Raw genomic sequence first — 14,674 nt, forward strand, 5'->3', positions numbered from 1 at the left:
GTAGGTGATAATTTTGGCCTTATAATTCGCAAAGTGTTTAAGCATTTGGATTCTAGAAACGGTAAGAAGACTTTACTGCCCTTGGTCCACTCTAGAAGGGGCATATTATAATCCCCAACTAGTTAAGGCTTTGAGTATAGCAAAGCTTTTCTAGAGCCCATACAAAAGTAAAGTTTCGTGAAATTGGATCGTCTGAAAACAAGCGATAACTAAAAGACGGTAAAAAGACTTTACTGTCCTTGGTCTACTGAATAGACTGTACTCTAAAAGTGGCATATTGTAATCCCCAACTAGTTAAGGCTTTGAGTATAGCAAAACTTTCCTAGAGCCTCTGAAAACAAGCGATAACTAAAAGACCTTACACGTAAGGCAGCTGTAATTCCCAACTGGTTTAAGCGTGCTATAAGTAGGAGTGACTGTTTGCTTGTTAATGTATTGAAAGAGTATCAAGACTTATTTAATTAAGACTATTATTTCTCCCCATTCCAGCTAAGCTCCTTTGTAATATACGAGACGACTTCTAAGCTAAGTATATCGATATGTGGACTCTTTGAAGTGAATCGTAATCAATGGTATCAAACAATGTGCGCCATATTAACATATTCCATAGTTTTATTGCAGTTTCATTTATATTTGATGGGTAAACAACATATTAAAATATAATTCAATTGAACTCAAACAATAATTACCTGCTTTCAATTGTGTTTATTGAAACTTATAGGTTTAACCTTGTGAATTTATCTTGCCAACCATCTTCAAGCTCAAAGCTTTTTGAATAATTGCCATCACAATGGAAGGAATTGAAAGCAGTTAATTGACAACCACCAACGGTTACGGTTATGAATCCTCGAAAACTCTTGCTAGGATACAATTGGTATTGCCTTTTTTTAGGCCTTACTTCGTATCGCATGGTCAATGGAACATTTGAACAGTCAAAACTAACGCGTATCTACGCCTCTTGTGTAAATGTCTTAACCATGATAATGTTGCCCGCGGTCTTTTGGAATACTACAAAGTATGTGCAATCTTATCATTGGTTTCCGCGTGTTTCTTTAATCGACGTAACCTCGAAGATGCTTTACTTGGTGATGTATGTGGGTGTCTCTTATACCATATTATCGCGATGGGCTCGGGATGCGGCACTTACGGAAATTCGAAATGTCTTGAAAAAATTAAGACAACTGAAGGAAGCTCCGAAATCTACACTGCGATGGCTTTTCTATTTGAAATTTACCGTTGTAATTTTTATGAATGTGGGTAATTTGTGTACACTATTTCTTTGGGTTCCTGATGCCGATCCGTTTCTTATGGTAAACTCCTTTATCTTTGTCAATGCCATGAATATTATGGGAGTGGCAACATATGGCTATTATTTGGGTCTCTGGCATATGGCACGAGGATATGAAATTGTTAATCAGCACTTGAAGGAAATATTTCACCACGTTCCACTAGATGAAAGGAAACTAAATCGCATTTGGTCACTATATATTGGCCTAAATCGAACTACTCAACGTATATGTGGATTATATGGTCTTCAGATGTTGGCAGCTCGTTTCGATTATTTCATCTTTTGTGTGGTCAATAGCTATTGGAGTTATCTATTAAACAAAAGTGGAAACGTTCGTTATTCTATGTCCATTGTTGGTGGCTCTCTTTTTTGGTTACGATTTTGTGATTTCTATCTATTTGACTATCTTTGCGATGTGGTCGTACAATATCAAAGTGAACCGAAACACATTGTCAGTGAAACTCAATGGACAAATGGGGTATGAAATAATTAAGAAAAAATATTTGGACATTTCTTTAAATTGAGAATACTTTCTTTCTTTTAGCTAAGTTCGTTTGTGATCTATGCAAATAGTTCGAAGTTGACCATACGGATTTGTGGTCTCTTTCAAGTGGATCGCATGCAATGGTATAGTTTAATGTGCGCCATAATGTCCTATGCCATAGTTTTGGTGCAATTTCATTTATATTTGAATCGAAAAATCTATTAATAAATGCAGTCAATAGACATATCTTTGTGAAGGATCTTCAATATGGAGGCACTCTAGCTGATTAAACGGAACAAGGAAGACATTATTTAGTTAGTTGCCCGCCGTGTTTCAACGAGTTCAGTATGACACCGCTTATATTACGTATTGTACAATTTTATTTTGATTATGCATTTTGGATTGGCATTAGTTCGCATCGTATGAAAAATTTTCATTATTACAAAACATGTTTTACCCGCATTTATGCTTTAATATTGAATGCCATAACTCTAGTGCTATTGCCAGTTATATTTCTGAAGGCAGCAAATGACATAATGCCATTCGATTTGTATCCAAAACTTATGGCTATTACCGTATACGTGAACTATGTCGTGAATTATGCAGCCATAGTTTATACCTTGGTATCGAGAGTTTATCGTGATAAGGCATTAATGCAAGTGCAGCGTATTATTTTGAAATTGCAACGATTCGAGATTGATTGTTATAGCAATGAACTTAATGTTAGTCGTTTGTTAATTACACTATTTTATTTGAAATGTTTTACCACCGTGTATCTAAGTGTTAACAGTTTAGTGAGTTTCTTTGAATGGCTGGAGTTTTCTTCGTTGTTATCCGTCTTGGCCGCATTATTTTTCAATTTTGGAATCAATATATTGGGATCTGCTGTATTTTGTTACTTTTTGGCGTTATGGCGCATGTCACTTGGATTTGAGTGTATCAATCGAGAGATTAATCGTATTATATCATCATCGTCAACTGCTTCGCATGCTGATTTGGTCACACTGCGTCAACTATGGTCTGTGCATGCACAATTGAGTCGTACTGTACTTACTGTCAATCGATTGTACGGTCTTCAAATGCTCGTTGCTCGTTTCTATTATGTCACTTTCACTGTCATTTATGGCTACTGGGGCATTTTCTTTACCTTCGACACGAATACATCATTTTGGTTGATAATCTATGGTTCTATAACCTATATTATCCGCACTTTAGACTTTTATTTGCTCGACTATATCTGCGATTTGGTTGTCAAGTATCAGAGTCCTCCGAAACATGAAGTTACCGAAGGCAAATGGTTTAAAGAGGTAAACTATTCAAAATGTTCATACAACCTTTTATTAAACTGTATTCAATTATAGCTAAATTCCTACATCATCTATGGGAATAGCAGTCGCATAAGCCTCTGGGTTTGCGGTCTCTTCAAAGTGGATCGGCAACAATGGTTCGAAATGATGGGCGCCGTTTTGTCCTACTCCGTGGTGTTAATGCAGTTCCATTTCTATTTGAAGAACACGAATAAATAGCTTTAAAAAAAATACGAAATTTTATCACAGAAAACTACAAGATGACTTCCTTCCCCTTTTTGCTTGAAGCCAGAGCCAATAATTTGCTGTTCGATAATTTCCAAATGAATGCGTTCGACAAATAAATTTATGCTTTGACAGCGAACTCTCGAAACGTTTGCCAGTGCGCACTCTGTGAAATTTTTAAAACGAAATCACGTTTTGCTGTTGCATACTTTTTGGCGTATGCACATCTGCTCTTTCACAAAAGCGTACGTGATGAAAGTTATGTCATAAACACACACACACACACACACACAGAGAGACAGAGAGAACTACATAAGGTTAGCAGGTGAAATGGGCAAAAGAGGGCATAAATAAAATGAAATAAAATAAATCAAAACATAATTTTCGCAATAAATTCGGGTTTTTTTTTTATCACTACAACAAAGAGCAAAAGCAAATGCAAATCTAATTTCTATTCTTCTGCTACAAATCGTGAAACGTGTATTGAAAACTTTTTTCAACAATACATTTCTTAATGCATATTATTCAAAATGTTATGGAACCGAATTTGCAATACTTCTTTTGTTCAATTATTTTACTTTTAAGAAAGAAACTTTTTGAAAATTAAACTTACCAAACAATTTATATCCGAAATTGATGAACTAGTTCAACTTCTTGTAAGTAGTTTTAAGTTATATTCGAGGTTAGGATGAACTAATCTACCTTGTTGTAACTAGTTGCAAATGTTATACACACTTAAGATACACATATTGCTTTCTATATTGATCAAACTACTATTTCAAATTGTATAATTAATTAACGATATATTTATTTATTAAACATTAAGCTTACTGGAAATGTGTTTTCATAAACTTGTACCAACTTATTTAGAGAACTCCGACTTCATTATATTGGCTTGAACTTACTGCATACTTGTCGTATACGTTATATTTAATATATTTATCTATCCTTCCTACAGCGACATTGGTTGAAAATTCCAACTTTTTAATAGAGAGTGAAGCTTGTACTAAGTTTTATTAAAAAAGTAAGTAAGTCGAAAAACTAATTTCTTTAAGTTGAAATCTACTAGAAACTGATCATAAAGTTAATGTCCAAGAACTATATGAACTGTTACCTAAATACTTAATGCTTATCAATTGTACTCAATAATGTATTAAATCATGCAAAAGCTAGAATTTGACTGTCACAATTAAAGTTCGTTAGGCATTCTTTGCTGCATATATATGCAATATTATTGGAACTAGTTCTAGTTAAATTATCAACTAAATGCTATTAGAAGACCTTTATAAATTTCTATCGATTGCAATAAAACTTGTTCTAAATTCAAAATTTTACTGCAAAATTCAAGAATTTTTGTTGCATTCATCAAAAGAACTAGTTCCATACTTTCACAACAATTGAGGACTTTAATTTACAAAAACTTCCCCTCAATTCAATTAAAATTTAACTTATAAATTAAAAAACTTTAAGGTTTTCTTTGGAAATTTCAACTATTTAGTGTTTCTTGTTCTAGAGGAACCAGTTCAAGTTTGTTGCCAACTACAAAGTACATAATAAAACTAGTTTATGAATGTAAACATAATTATACCATATGATATAGACCAATAAGTTTACGCTCAGAATGGATATTCTAAAATTTGTTTCTAACCTTTAATGTTGTAATTGGTTCTAAATGAGATTTTTAGTTTAAACACCGAAATTTCTGAGCTTTAGAGATGTAGAAAAATACATTTAAATTATGAATTTTTCACTATTAAACAATAATTTGATGCTGTTGCTAATGGAACCAGTTCGCATTTGATTATATCAACAGGCTTTTCAATTATATACCATATCCCCGACACGTCAACACAATTATGTTTGGGTAATAAGAGCAAAGATTTATGTTTATACAATACACATCAAAGACTACGCGTCTAACGGTCGGGTTATATACACACACACACACACACACACACGTGCCCGGTCGGTGGGTGTGGGCTGAGTTAAGGTGGGCGTGTCCCGGTCGCTTGACAATTGTCAAAATTGTCGTCATAATTCATGTGTGCCTGCGTGTGTGTGTGTGTTAGTGTGTGCGTCTGCTGACGGCAACATTCGAATCGACGACGACAAACCGGTGTGGCATCAATTCAATTGAAGCAAATGCAAATTACGCAATGATTTACATTCCGATTGACATATTTTAGGCGAACAGTTTGCACTCATCTCTCCTCCCCCATCCACCTCTTCCTAGGCCACCCATTTGCTGGCCACGCCCTTTACATGTTGCAAAAATCAAGAGACTTTTGTCGAATCGAAGAAGTTTAGAATTTCGAAAAAATATTGAACATTTTGTAGATAATGAAATGTTGTTACCAGTTTGCCAGCAATTCAACTGTTTTCCATCCATCTTGGGGGAAAAGTTTTATGCTCCTGCCACTTCAATTATCCGCAGTCGTGGAACATTACTCACAGATGATGGACCAATCCATGTCTGGGAGTACTATGAGAGTCATCATTACTCAGCCTTTCTTATTGGGGTGTCATAAAATTTCTGAACGGACATAAATGCGTTATTATACGTACATATTATGTGCAGTGGCAGAGCGAAGCGAAGCAATGAAGAAAAGAAACGCATTGAGGGTCCAACCAGAGTCCGAAGCACTTGCCATCTCTCTGGGCCATTGTCCGAGATGTGAACGTGCAACAATGGAAGCCACAAGCCACCACATTGACATGCACATCAAAGGCAGCAGCCGCGACATTGAATGGCCTAGAAGGAGTCGCCAGGACCCGGAACCAGTGTCAGGACTATCAATGCAACTTTTGAGTCAAGAGCCAGAATATTCGCTGAATAGCTTGACTTGCATTCTTTGCCTGTAGCCTGCGAGGACATAAATTCGAAAAATAACAATATGACCGCCATATCCTTCGCTTCTGAATGTCTCTGCCTCTGTGTGTATGTATGTATGTGTGTGTGTGTGACCCCAAAGTCAACTCAAGATGGCAACCAAAAGTTTTTTAATGATGCCGCAAAGTCGTTGAACTAAAGTTCAATTTCTTGCTATTGAATTGTGGCCACAATTCTACCCTGAATCCACGTCTACTTCAGTATGCAAAAATCAATGAAATGTCACAAGTCTGTGGGGAAATTTAGAAATGTAAAAAAAAAATAGAAATAAGTTTTTATTTTGACTTTGGTTTTCAAATGGCATAAAAACTTTAAAACATCGACAGAGAAATACCGATCTTGCGATTGATAGATAAAACACATTGAATATGTGTTTGAAGCTAAGAAGTTTTTGACGCTCTTGTCCCTGACAGATGATAGTAAATGGAAAAGTCCTTTTCTCAGAGTCAAGGTTTTGATACAGATTATATCTTACTGTAGAATCGCTAAATGATCATAATCTACAATCTTAAACTCAATTTTCTAGTACATTCCAATCCGCTTAAGGTTATGCAAAGTGTAATGATGTTGTTTTTGAAAGGATTTATGTGGAGATTCGGATATAATACATATATTCTGATTCTTAGAGTGATTGAGAGTGTTCGGAAATGAAATGCGAAGTATAATGGGCCAACTATATTAGCTTATTAGGGTTTGATTATGTAGTGTTTTTAGTCCTAGATGGATTATAAAAACGACTAAATCCATTATAACCAGTTTTTAAAAATGTTCTTGACTCAACAAATCATATTTTAAAATCTTATTATCTTGCTTATTTCTAACAACTTTGACATTTTTTTAATCAGATAACCATTTTAGATCCATCCAAATTTTAAAAATTAAAATTTGTTCTTTAAAACTTGACAAATAGTTTTTTTTTTTGAGTTATTAGAGATTAGAGATCATTGCTGTAAAATCTCATATGCTAAATTCATGTCCAACCCCAATTAAATAGTTTAAATTATATCATAGAATTTGATGCTAAAAAAATTAAAGATGAAGAAGAGGTAGATTTTATATACTAATTAACCTAAAAGTAAAAACCTTTGAGGGAATTATGCAAATAAGTCAATAGTATTTGTTTTGTTAGATTATAAATCTTTTTAATTAAATTAACAAAAAATATATGTACAATTCTCTGTCTTTTGAAATATGTACATAGCTATCAAGATATGTATGTAAAGTTTTTCTAATAATTTGAAAATTTTGGAGTCTATGGCAAATAAATCTAGAAACCTTGGATGATTTCACCTTGCTTTTTGCTCCATATCGAGCGTGCAGATCAATTGGCAAATTTCCAACAGAAACTTATCAAAATTTTTAAATACATTTTCAAATAAAACCTCATATGTACAAATTTTTAATAAACTTCAGATTCATCAGATTTTAACAAGCTTGAAAATATTGAAAACGTGAGAGAATTTTAAATTTATGTAAAAGGATTTCATTCTTTCAAGCTTCTTGCTTAATAGACTGTAATTTAAAATGGAAATGGAAGAAACTATCAATATCTGTGAAAACCTAGAAATGCACTAAAAATCGTTTAACTTAAAAATATAACGCAGTGAAGAAAAATGCCTTGATTTACTTGTTTTCGGGTCGCATCGAGTACCATGTGGCTCTGTGGAGCGACGAGGAGGAGCTCGTCTGAGTTGGCAAAGTGAAAGTTCAATTTTGCTTGCAGTAAAAGTTTACTTTTTTAGCTTCTCAAAATGAATATGGATTTTTATTTTTGTTAAAAGTTTGACAGGTCGTGAAGGAAATATGTTTTTTACTCCATTTCCAAATACAAATATTAAGAGAAACGATTTATATACATATACACAAACTCGTACATGCAAAAATATGCACATACACTTTTCTGGTTGTTTTCAAAACTAACTGTACATCTTTCATATCATATAAATCGTTCTTCTATTCCTACATACAAAAATAGATAAAAAGCAAAGAACAGACATTGAAAAGATAATTCGCCAAAGTCCCGAAGGCTCTCGAAGCGCAACCGATTAACCTTTTCACACATACACGAGCCGAGAGAGATTGTCGAAGCTTGCAAAAACGTTAAAAGATCTCCCACACACACGCACACACACACAGATACACAAAGATTTTTCAAGCCGAAGCTCCTTTCTCTTCAGTTATCTTGTCCTGCTCGACGCGTTCACTTGCTCCGTTTAAAGTTGTGTTAATTCTTTTTTTAGTGCGTTTAAAAGTGTTCAAAATGGCTAACAAAGTAGATCAATTTAAAGTAAAATTGATTTCCTTTCGTTTGGTATTATTTTCATTAAAATCCGTTGGCTCCTTGTTTGGCTATAATTGAAAAGAAAATGTGAAAGTGTGAATGTGATCAATGTGTGTGGGAGCATTTTTTTCTTTTTTGTTTTAGTGAGTAAAAATAATGGGTGTTTTTTTTTTTGTTTTTGTTTGTGCAAAAGTGAGTGAATATCAGTTATTATTTCGAGTGAGTTGAAAGATGAGTGAAATTTCAAGAGAAAATGTAATAAAATGTAGCAAATTTATGTGGTAAGTGGCTCAGACAAAAAAATACAAATAATAAATAATTCACAAACAATTAAAGAAATTTTCACTGTGTTTCACAATTTCTAGCTATCGGTTATAAAGTCTCTCTTTCCTTTTTCTCTCCGCTTGCCTTATACATACATCCAAATCTCCTTTTCTCTTTCATACCACATGGATAAGAAAAATGCAGTATATCTCGCTTGTACCAATGATGAGCAGACTGTTTGGCAGCTGCTTTTTTTGCTCCGGTAACTACAGCTGCGAATATTCTCTCGCTGATTTTGGCGCTCTCATTTAATACGTTCTCTTCAAAAACAGCCGTTAGGTTAGGTTAGGTTAGGTTGCGTTAGGCTGTTGTTGCTTTTCGGCTCCATTTTACTTTATCAAAGGCTTACATTAATATTTTAAGATTAGAATGTAAATGAATTACAATATTAACTAAATTACATAGAAATATAAATAATTATAGAATGATATAAAGAATGAATATAATTAAGTATATAAGTAATGATGTGCATATACGAAAAACTGCGTTAAATTAAATTGTATGTAATTAAAGGAGACACGAACCTAAATGAATTTATAATTAATTCTCATTAATTAATTAACCAAAATTTTACCAGATTTTTCAGATTACTAGAGTTTCTGGAAGAGTCTAAGAGTCTCAATCATAATAATATAAACAAGTAAGTATTATTAATTGTTTACACGTTGTATTCATATTTGTGAATGAAGTTTTACTCACACACTTACATACTTTTATGTTTCATACAGTATTTACTTCATAAGTAGTGTACTTAAAAACAAAACATTATTTTACAAAGTTGGTTTTATTTAGTTTACAGTTAAGCCATCTCAGCTCACAGGTAATTTTGTACCTTAACTTCCTCCATATTGAGGAAATATTATCACACTGTCTTTCTCTGTCTCTCTCTCTCTCTATAGGTCTTTCTTTCTCTACTGGTCCTTAAGATAAGCAAAATTTTAGAGATTTTCACAAACAAAATCATTAGCCTTCACTCTGTATGATTTTTAAAAATGTAATTTCTGTGCAATTTCGAAAATTCAGGATTCAATTTGATTGGATATTTATTCGTAAGGACACTCTTTATAGGCGATTTGCATTGGTTTAGCTATCTTTTTTGGTTTAGGATAAATCATTATGATTGTTATCGGTTCAAGCTCGTTTTTACTCAACATAAAAAGACGGTTTAAACTCATTGATTGATGATTAGGTCAACACTTCTGTCCAATTGCCTTTGTTTAGCCATTCTGTCCCAATGATAGTAAATGGCAATATAAGTTCGGTTTTTGTACAATTATTTTATTTAGTTGTTTACTTATTCTTAGTAGTTATGTATATAATTTAGTATTAAAATATATCATTTAGTATTAAGATCATCGGATCTTATCCATAAAATCCGCTAGAATACGATGTGGCTGATGCCTGAGCCTGAGCCTGGGCACCGCCAAATCCGCCACCAAAACCAGGATATCCACCGCCATAGGATCCTCCGGGATAACCACCATATCCACCGGGATAGCCACCATATCCTCCAGGATAACCTCCGTAGCCGCCATAGCCTCCATAACCGAACTGAGGAGCTGGCACTGCCTCCAAGAGGCCACTGAATACAGCAATTACTACAATGAACAAAATAACAGCACGCATTTTGATTTAATAATTTAAATATAGATCTTCACAAGTCGAAATCAGATGGTATACAAAACTCTCTTCGGCCATGTCAAAGGCTTTTTTATAGGAAATCTCTGTTAGCCAAAGTTGACAATCTGGTATCGATTCTCTCTAATTAATTCACCAAACGAATGTGTGAGCAAAAAATAAACAAATGAAAGCTAAAACCCGTAAACAAAACAAAGTAGGCCCCCTCATCGAACGGGTTTAGCACTTTTTTTGGGTGGGTTATTTGACCTTTTGGCGGATCGGGTTACTCTCACGCGCTTTTGATTTAAACTTTGGACGGGGAGTTTGGGTTTTGGGGAATCACTCAGCCTGCGGGTTTTTGGTGCTCCATTCTGCAATTGCCACATTAGCATATAATAAAATGAAATGTTTGTTTGTTTTTTATTTCTATTATTAAGTATATCAATATATTATTTGTTTTTGTTTTGTTTTGTTCATACCAGCCATTTGCTTAGTCATACTATACACAGTTTTTTTTTCTCATCTAAATTTATGCTAATAATATGCGATCACTAATGCGATTTTTTTTGTTGTCTTTTTGCCATTTTATCTACATATATGTCATTATGCTAGACATATAACAAATTATTGATTACAACAAATCGCTTAAAAAGAAGGTGGAGGAATTTTTAATCACGTCTTTTGGGTTACATATTAACATCTGTTTTTTTATGCCATATTCTGATTGGGCGATCATAAAAAAACCGTAATCTTACATAAGTTTCCACAGTAAAAGTTTGAATAAATTTAATAACTGAGAAAACTTGTTGTCAGTTGTGAGTTACTTTAAAAAAATATGAATTCTTAGTTCTGCGTAGTTTTTTGACTTCATTTTTAATTATTTTAATCGAAGTTTTATACGTGAGCATTTAATATTTAAGAAATATGATGAAAAGTTGATTCTTAAGTTCTCGTAAAGAATTTATTGGCATATTCTAGTCTAGAGTCTAGAGTCTAGAGATAAGAATTTCTCGATACATAAAGAAAACAAACGTTCAGTTGGTTTTGCTTCAGAAACAGGAAAAGGGTCCTTGTAGCAACGATTCCAGTACTTGTGATCATATAAGAAAAGTTAAGATTCTTTATTAGGTTAAGTATCTTTATTTCATGAGGTTTGAAAACTGAAATCGAACTAAAATGGGTTCATGGGTTCATTCAATAGGATAGAACCATTTTTCTATCTGATTCACTGGGAAGTAAATAGACTGTTATCGGGAAAAACTGATTATTTATCCAATTAAGTTCGATACTTAACATGTATATTAAACTATTAATGGATGAAACACTGACATCAATGATCAATATTTAGCATCCGATTGACATTGTGAATGATGTTTAAAATGAAGTTCATTTGGTTTGGACTTTCCAATGCCTTTCCTTACTAATATAACTCCTTTCTGTGTATGAAGCAAATTTTACGAACAATTCCACACGCCCCTTCGCTTCCATCTAGCTCTCTATAATTAGGTGATAATTTTTGCCTCTGTTAAAAAGCAATTACTTATATGTGAGCGGGAATGACGAAGGGGAGGGAGAAAGGAGAAGCACATATGATACGAGGGCGCTTTGGGACTCTTGAAATGGGGGAAAATCGTGTCAGATGAAAGGCGCAGTGAGTTATGATCTCTTGACAGATTCTTAAGTTCCATGCCGACAATTTGTGATGACTGCATCCTTGTCAAAATGTGTCCAACATTGTGATGGATACATTAAACGGAAGAGTAAAAGCGAAATTTATTTATTTGCAACGTAAAAATAGAATTATCACCAGCGCTGCCAATACAATTGAAATAAAAATATTTACATTTACCATTGGGCCAGCGCTGCCTTTTCTATTAGTATCAAGGCGATCCTCTAAATTTGCATAGTATAAGGCTGCAAATGTATTTTCCTGTCTCTCTATTGGACTACAGTGTGAGATGAGCTCTTCGGCCATGTGCAGGGTATATCGCAGACAAGCCAAATGACTATAACCCATCTTTATAATCCTTGAAGTGCCGTCATTATTAAAACACTTGAACACGGACATTGTTAATACTCGCAAAGCGTGACATTGGGCAACTTCCTCGCTTCGGAAAAGCAAGAGCAAATGACTGGGATCACTTTCCATCTGGAAGACACTATATGGTTCACCTTCTGTTGCCAATTTGCCGCCATATTTTATCATTATGTCTTGGGGATAACTTCCCGAACATATTGATTTCCAAGTGTTGGTTAACAGAATGTGACAATGTTCGTTGATTTGGCTTAAAGACGATGGAAAAGCCATGGAAATGGAAATCAGCAACAAAATTTGCTTAGTGTTACTTTTAGTTTACTTTAACTTTTAAAATGAAAGGAAAGCCAAAGTTTTATAATTTTTAATAATAAAGAGAATTCAAAATTTTTTAAACGGCAACAAATAAGAACAAAGTTTATTAAGACCAAAAATATACACTTTTTTCTTATAGAGATATTGAAGGAGCTCCATTGTTTTTATGTCTTATATCCTAACAATTCATTTGACTAAATCGTCCTTTACCCTCTATGTAACTGTTTTTGATCAGGCCGACTAACCGACTAAATTCTATAATTTTGTTACCCAACCCTTTCAGAAGAAATCTTCAGTTGGTCGACACTGTGGCAAGTTCATGGGGTTTAGCTTATACCGCTGATTTGAAATGTTTTGGCTATTAAAATATAAGAAAGCAATAACTAATTCTTGACTTTCGCGTATTTATAAATGAATTCTACGTGACTTAAATTGTGGTTGAGAAATGTCTCTTATTCACACGAATGTACGACTTGTTCTTGATAGTTTTATTTGATATTAGGAGAGTAGCACTCCATTGGCAGTATCATTTGGATCCAGTGTCCTTACTCTATCAAGATATTTGTCAATATCTGATGACCAGTTTTAAAAGGTTCCAATGGATATGACGACATATAATTGCGCCTAATTATGGCATATCCTTGGCTGCAAATAACACTTTAATAACTACCAGAGAAGCAACATTATTCTAGAGTCAGCAACTTCATATTCAACGAGATAACGCAATCCGGTGATCGTCATCAATACTAATTCAACTCAATAAGTGGTAGATCTTTGGGGAGTAGAAATAAGAGAAATTTCCCCACTCAGAAACCGAGTTTTGACATCTGAAACTGGTCAAATTTCAAAACCCTTCAAAAGGTTTCCCAAATTGGCGTATTTCTCTCAACCAAAATGAGCTAGCTCTGATATATTCAATATTTCCCTCAAACTCGTGGTGGATCATAAAAAGCTACTTAGAAATTTAGTCGCAAAAATTTAAAAAAGGATAGCAAAGATGGCCACTAGCTAAGTTTATATCGTTCAGTGACAATAATTAACATTAGCATAGTATTCAAAGCATGCTAAAATTTTGAATGATTCAGTTACTAAATGAGTATTTAAAATAAATCAAGTTTTGGAAGTATTCGTGGAGCCCTCGCGTCCAATTCATTAAGACTTTTAGAAGATGGAAAAAATGATATTTAAATTTTTGCCATTTTCCTTTGGACTAGAGTCTTCCTTGTCCCTTAATCTCAACATTGAGATCCATGCAAATGCCTAGATCAACCTCCCAGGATGCGAAGGCTAACTCTGTACATTAGTAGACATCCCATACAAATGGCATTCTTATATTTTTATCCCTTTTGCCCACTTAGTTGAGCTATGTCTAAGTGCTTTGTTTGTTCTGGCATTTCCTTTTTGCCGTTTGATTTGACAGGACCTGCTCTCTCTCTCACTTTGTGTCTCTCTCTCTCTCTGTGTCCATAAATTGTGTATTTCCTTTATGCAAACTTCTGCAACATGTAGCCTGTCAGCAAATGTCGTCCTTCTCTGTAACAATTTGCCGCATCGCAAAAAAAAAAAAAAAAAAAACAAAAACTGAAAATAAATAAAACAAGTAACGGAGAACAAAACGCATTTTTTCCGCTTCTCCAACTCAACTCAACTTAACGTTGTGTGTTGCCTTTCAAACATTATTGCAATTTTGTAAATATTGTAAAAATGTTCACATGCACACACACACATACACAGATGGAGGGTAACACACATTGCTCTCTTTATGCAAATTAGTTGCAAAAACCGCCTCACATTCCAAATGTTAATTTACATTTTTTTTCTTCTTACTATTTTTCCTTTGTTTTTTGCTGCTGTCATGTTGGTTGAAAAAGGAATTTTTATTTGCATTTTCAATTTTTACATACT

At 33.9% G+C, this 14,674-nt stretch overlaps 3 protein-coding genes across 3 annotated transcripts; 2 read left to right on the forward strand and 1 right to left on the reverse strand.

Annotated features, from left to right (window-relative positions):
* The first annotated feature begins 1,307 nt into the window (after positions 1-1,307).
* On the forward strand, positions 1,308-1,997 carry LOC6639857 (putative gustatory receptor 59b). The gene is made up of 2 exons (XM_015178956.1): positions 1,308-1,442; positions 1,833-1,997. The coding sequence occupies exons 1-2, from the start codon at positions 1,308-1,310 to the stop codon at positions 1,995-1,997; spliced, it is 300 nt and encodes a 99-aa protein (XP_015034442.1).
* Positions 1,998-2,194: 197 nt separating this feature from the next.
* LOC6639836 (putative gustatory receptor 59b) lies at positions 2,195-3,426 on the forward strand. Its single transcript, XM_002062676.4, has 2 exons — positions 2,195-3,079; positions 3,134-3,426. The coding sequence occupies exons 1-2, from the start codon at positions 2,195-2,197 to the stop codon at positions 3,296-3,298; spliced, it is 1,050 nt and encodes a 349-aa protein (XP_002062712.2). The 3' UTR covers positions 3,299-3,426.
* A 6,735-nt stretch (positions 3,427-10,161) lies between these two features.
* On the reverse strand, positions 10,162-10,425 carry LOC111519828 (neuropeptide-like protein 30). The gene has a single exon (XM_023181932.1). It carries the CDS (start codon positions 10,423-10,425, stop codon positions 10,162-10,164), a length of 264 nt encoding a protein of 87 aa, XP_023037700.1.
* Positions 10,426-14,674: the final 4,249 nt, after the last annotated feature.

This window comes from Drosophila willistoni, assembly GCF_018902025.1.
Source record: "Drosophila willistoni isolate 14030-0811.24 chromosome 2L unlocalized genomic scaffold, UCI_dwil_1.1 Seg196, whole genome shotgun sequence".
Classification (NCBI taxonomy): Eukaryota; Metazoa; Arthropoda; class Insecta; order Diptera; family Drosophilidae; genus Drosophila; species Drosophila willistoni.

Bases quoted from the DNA above. Each gene is read 5' to 3' on its own strand.
- LOC6639836 (XM_002062676.4), top strand. From the start codon at position 2,195: ATGAAAAATTTTCATTATTACAAAACATGTTTTACCCGCATTTATGCT. The intron at 3,080-3,133 runs GTAAACTATTCA...ATTCAATTATAG, and splicing joins AAGGCAAATGGTTTAAAGAG to CTAAATTCCTACATCATCTA.
- LOC6639857 (XM_015178956.1), top strand. From the start codon at position 1,308: ATGGTAAACTCCTTTATCTTTGTCAATGCCATGAATATTATGGGAGTG. The intron at 1,443-1,832 runs GTTCCACTAGAT...TCTTTCTTTTAG, and splicing joins TGAAGGAAATATTTCACCAC to CTAAGTTCGTTTGTGATCTA.
- LOC111519828 (XM_023181932.1), bottom strand. From the start codon at position 10,425: ATGCGTGCTGTTATTTTGTTCATTGTAGTAATTGCTGTATTCAGTGGC.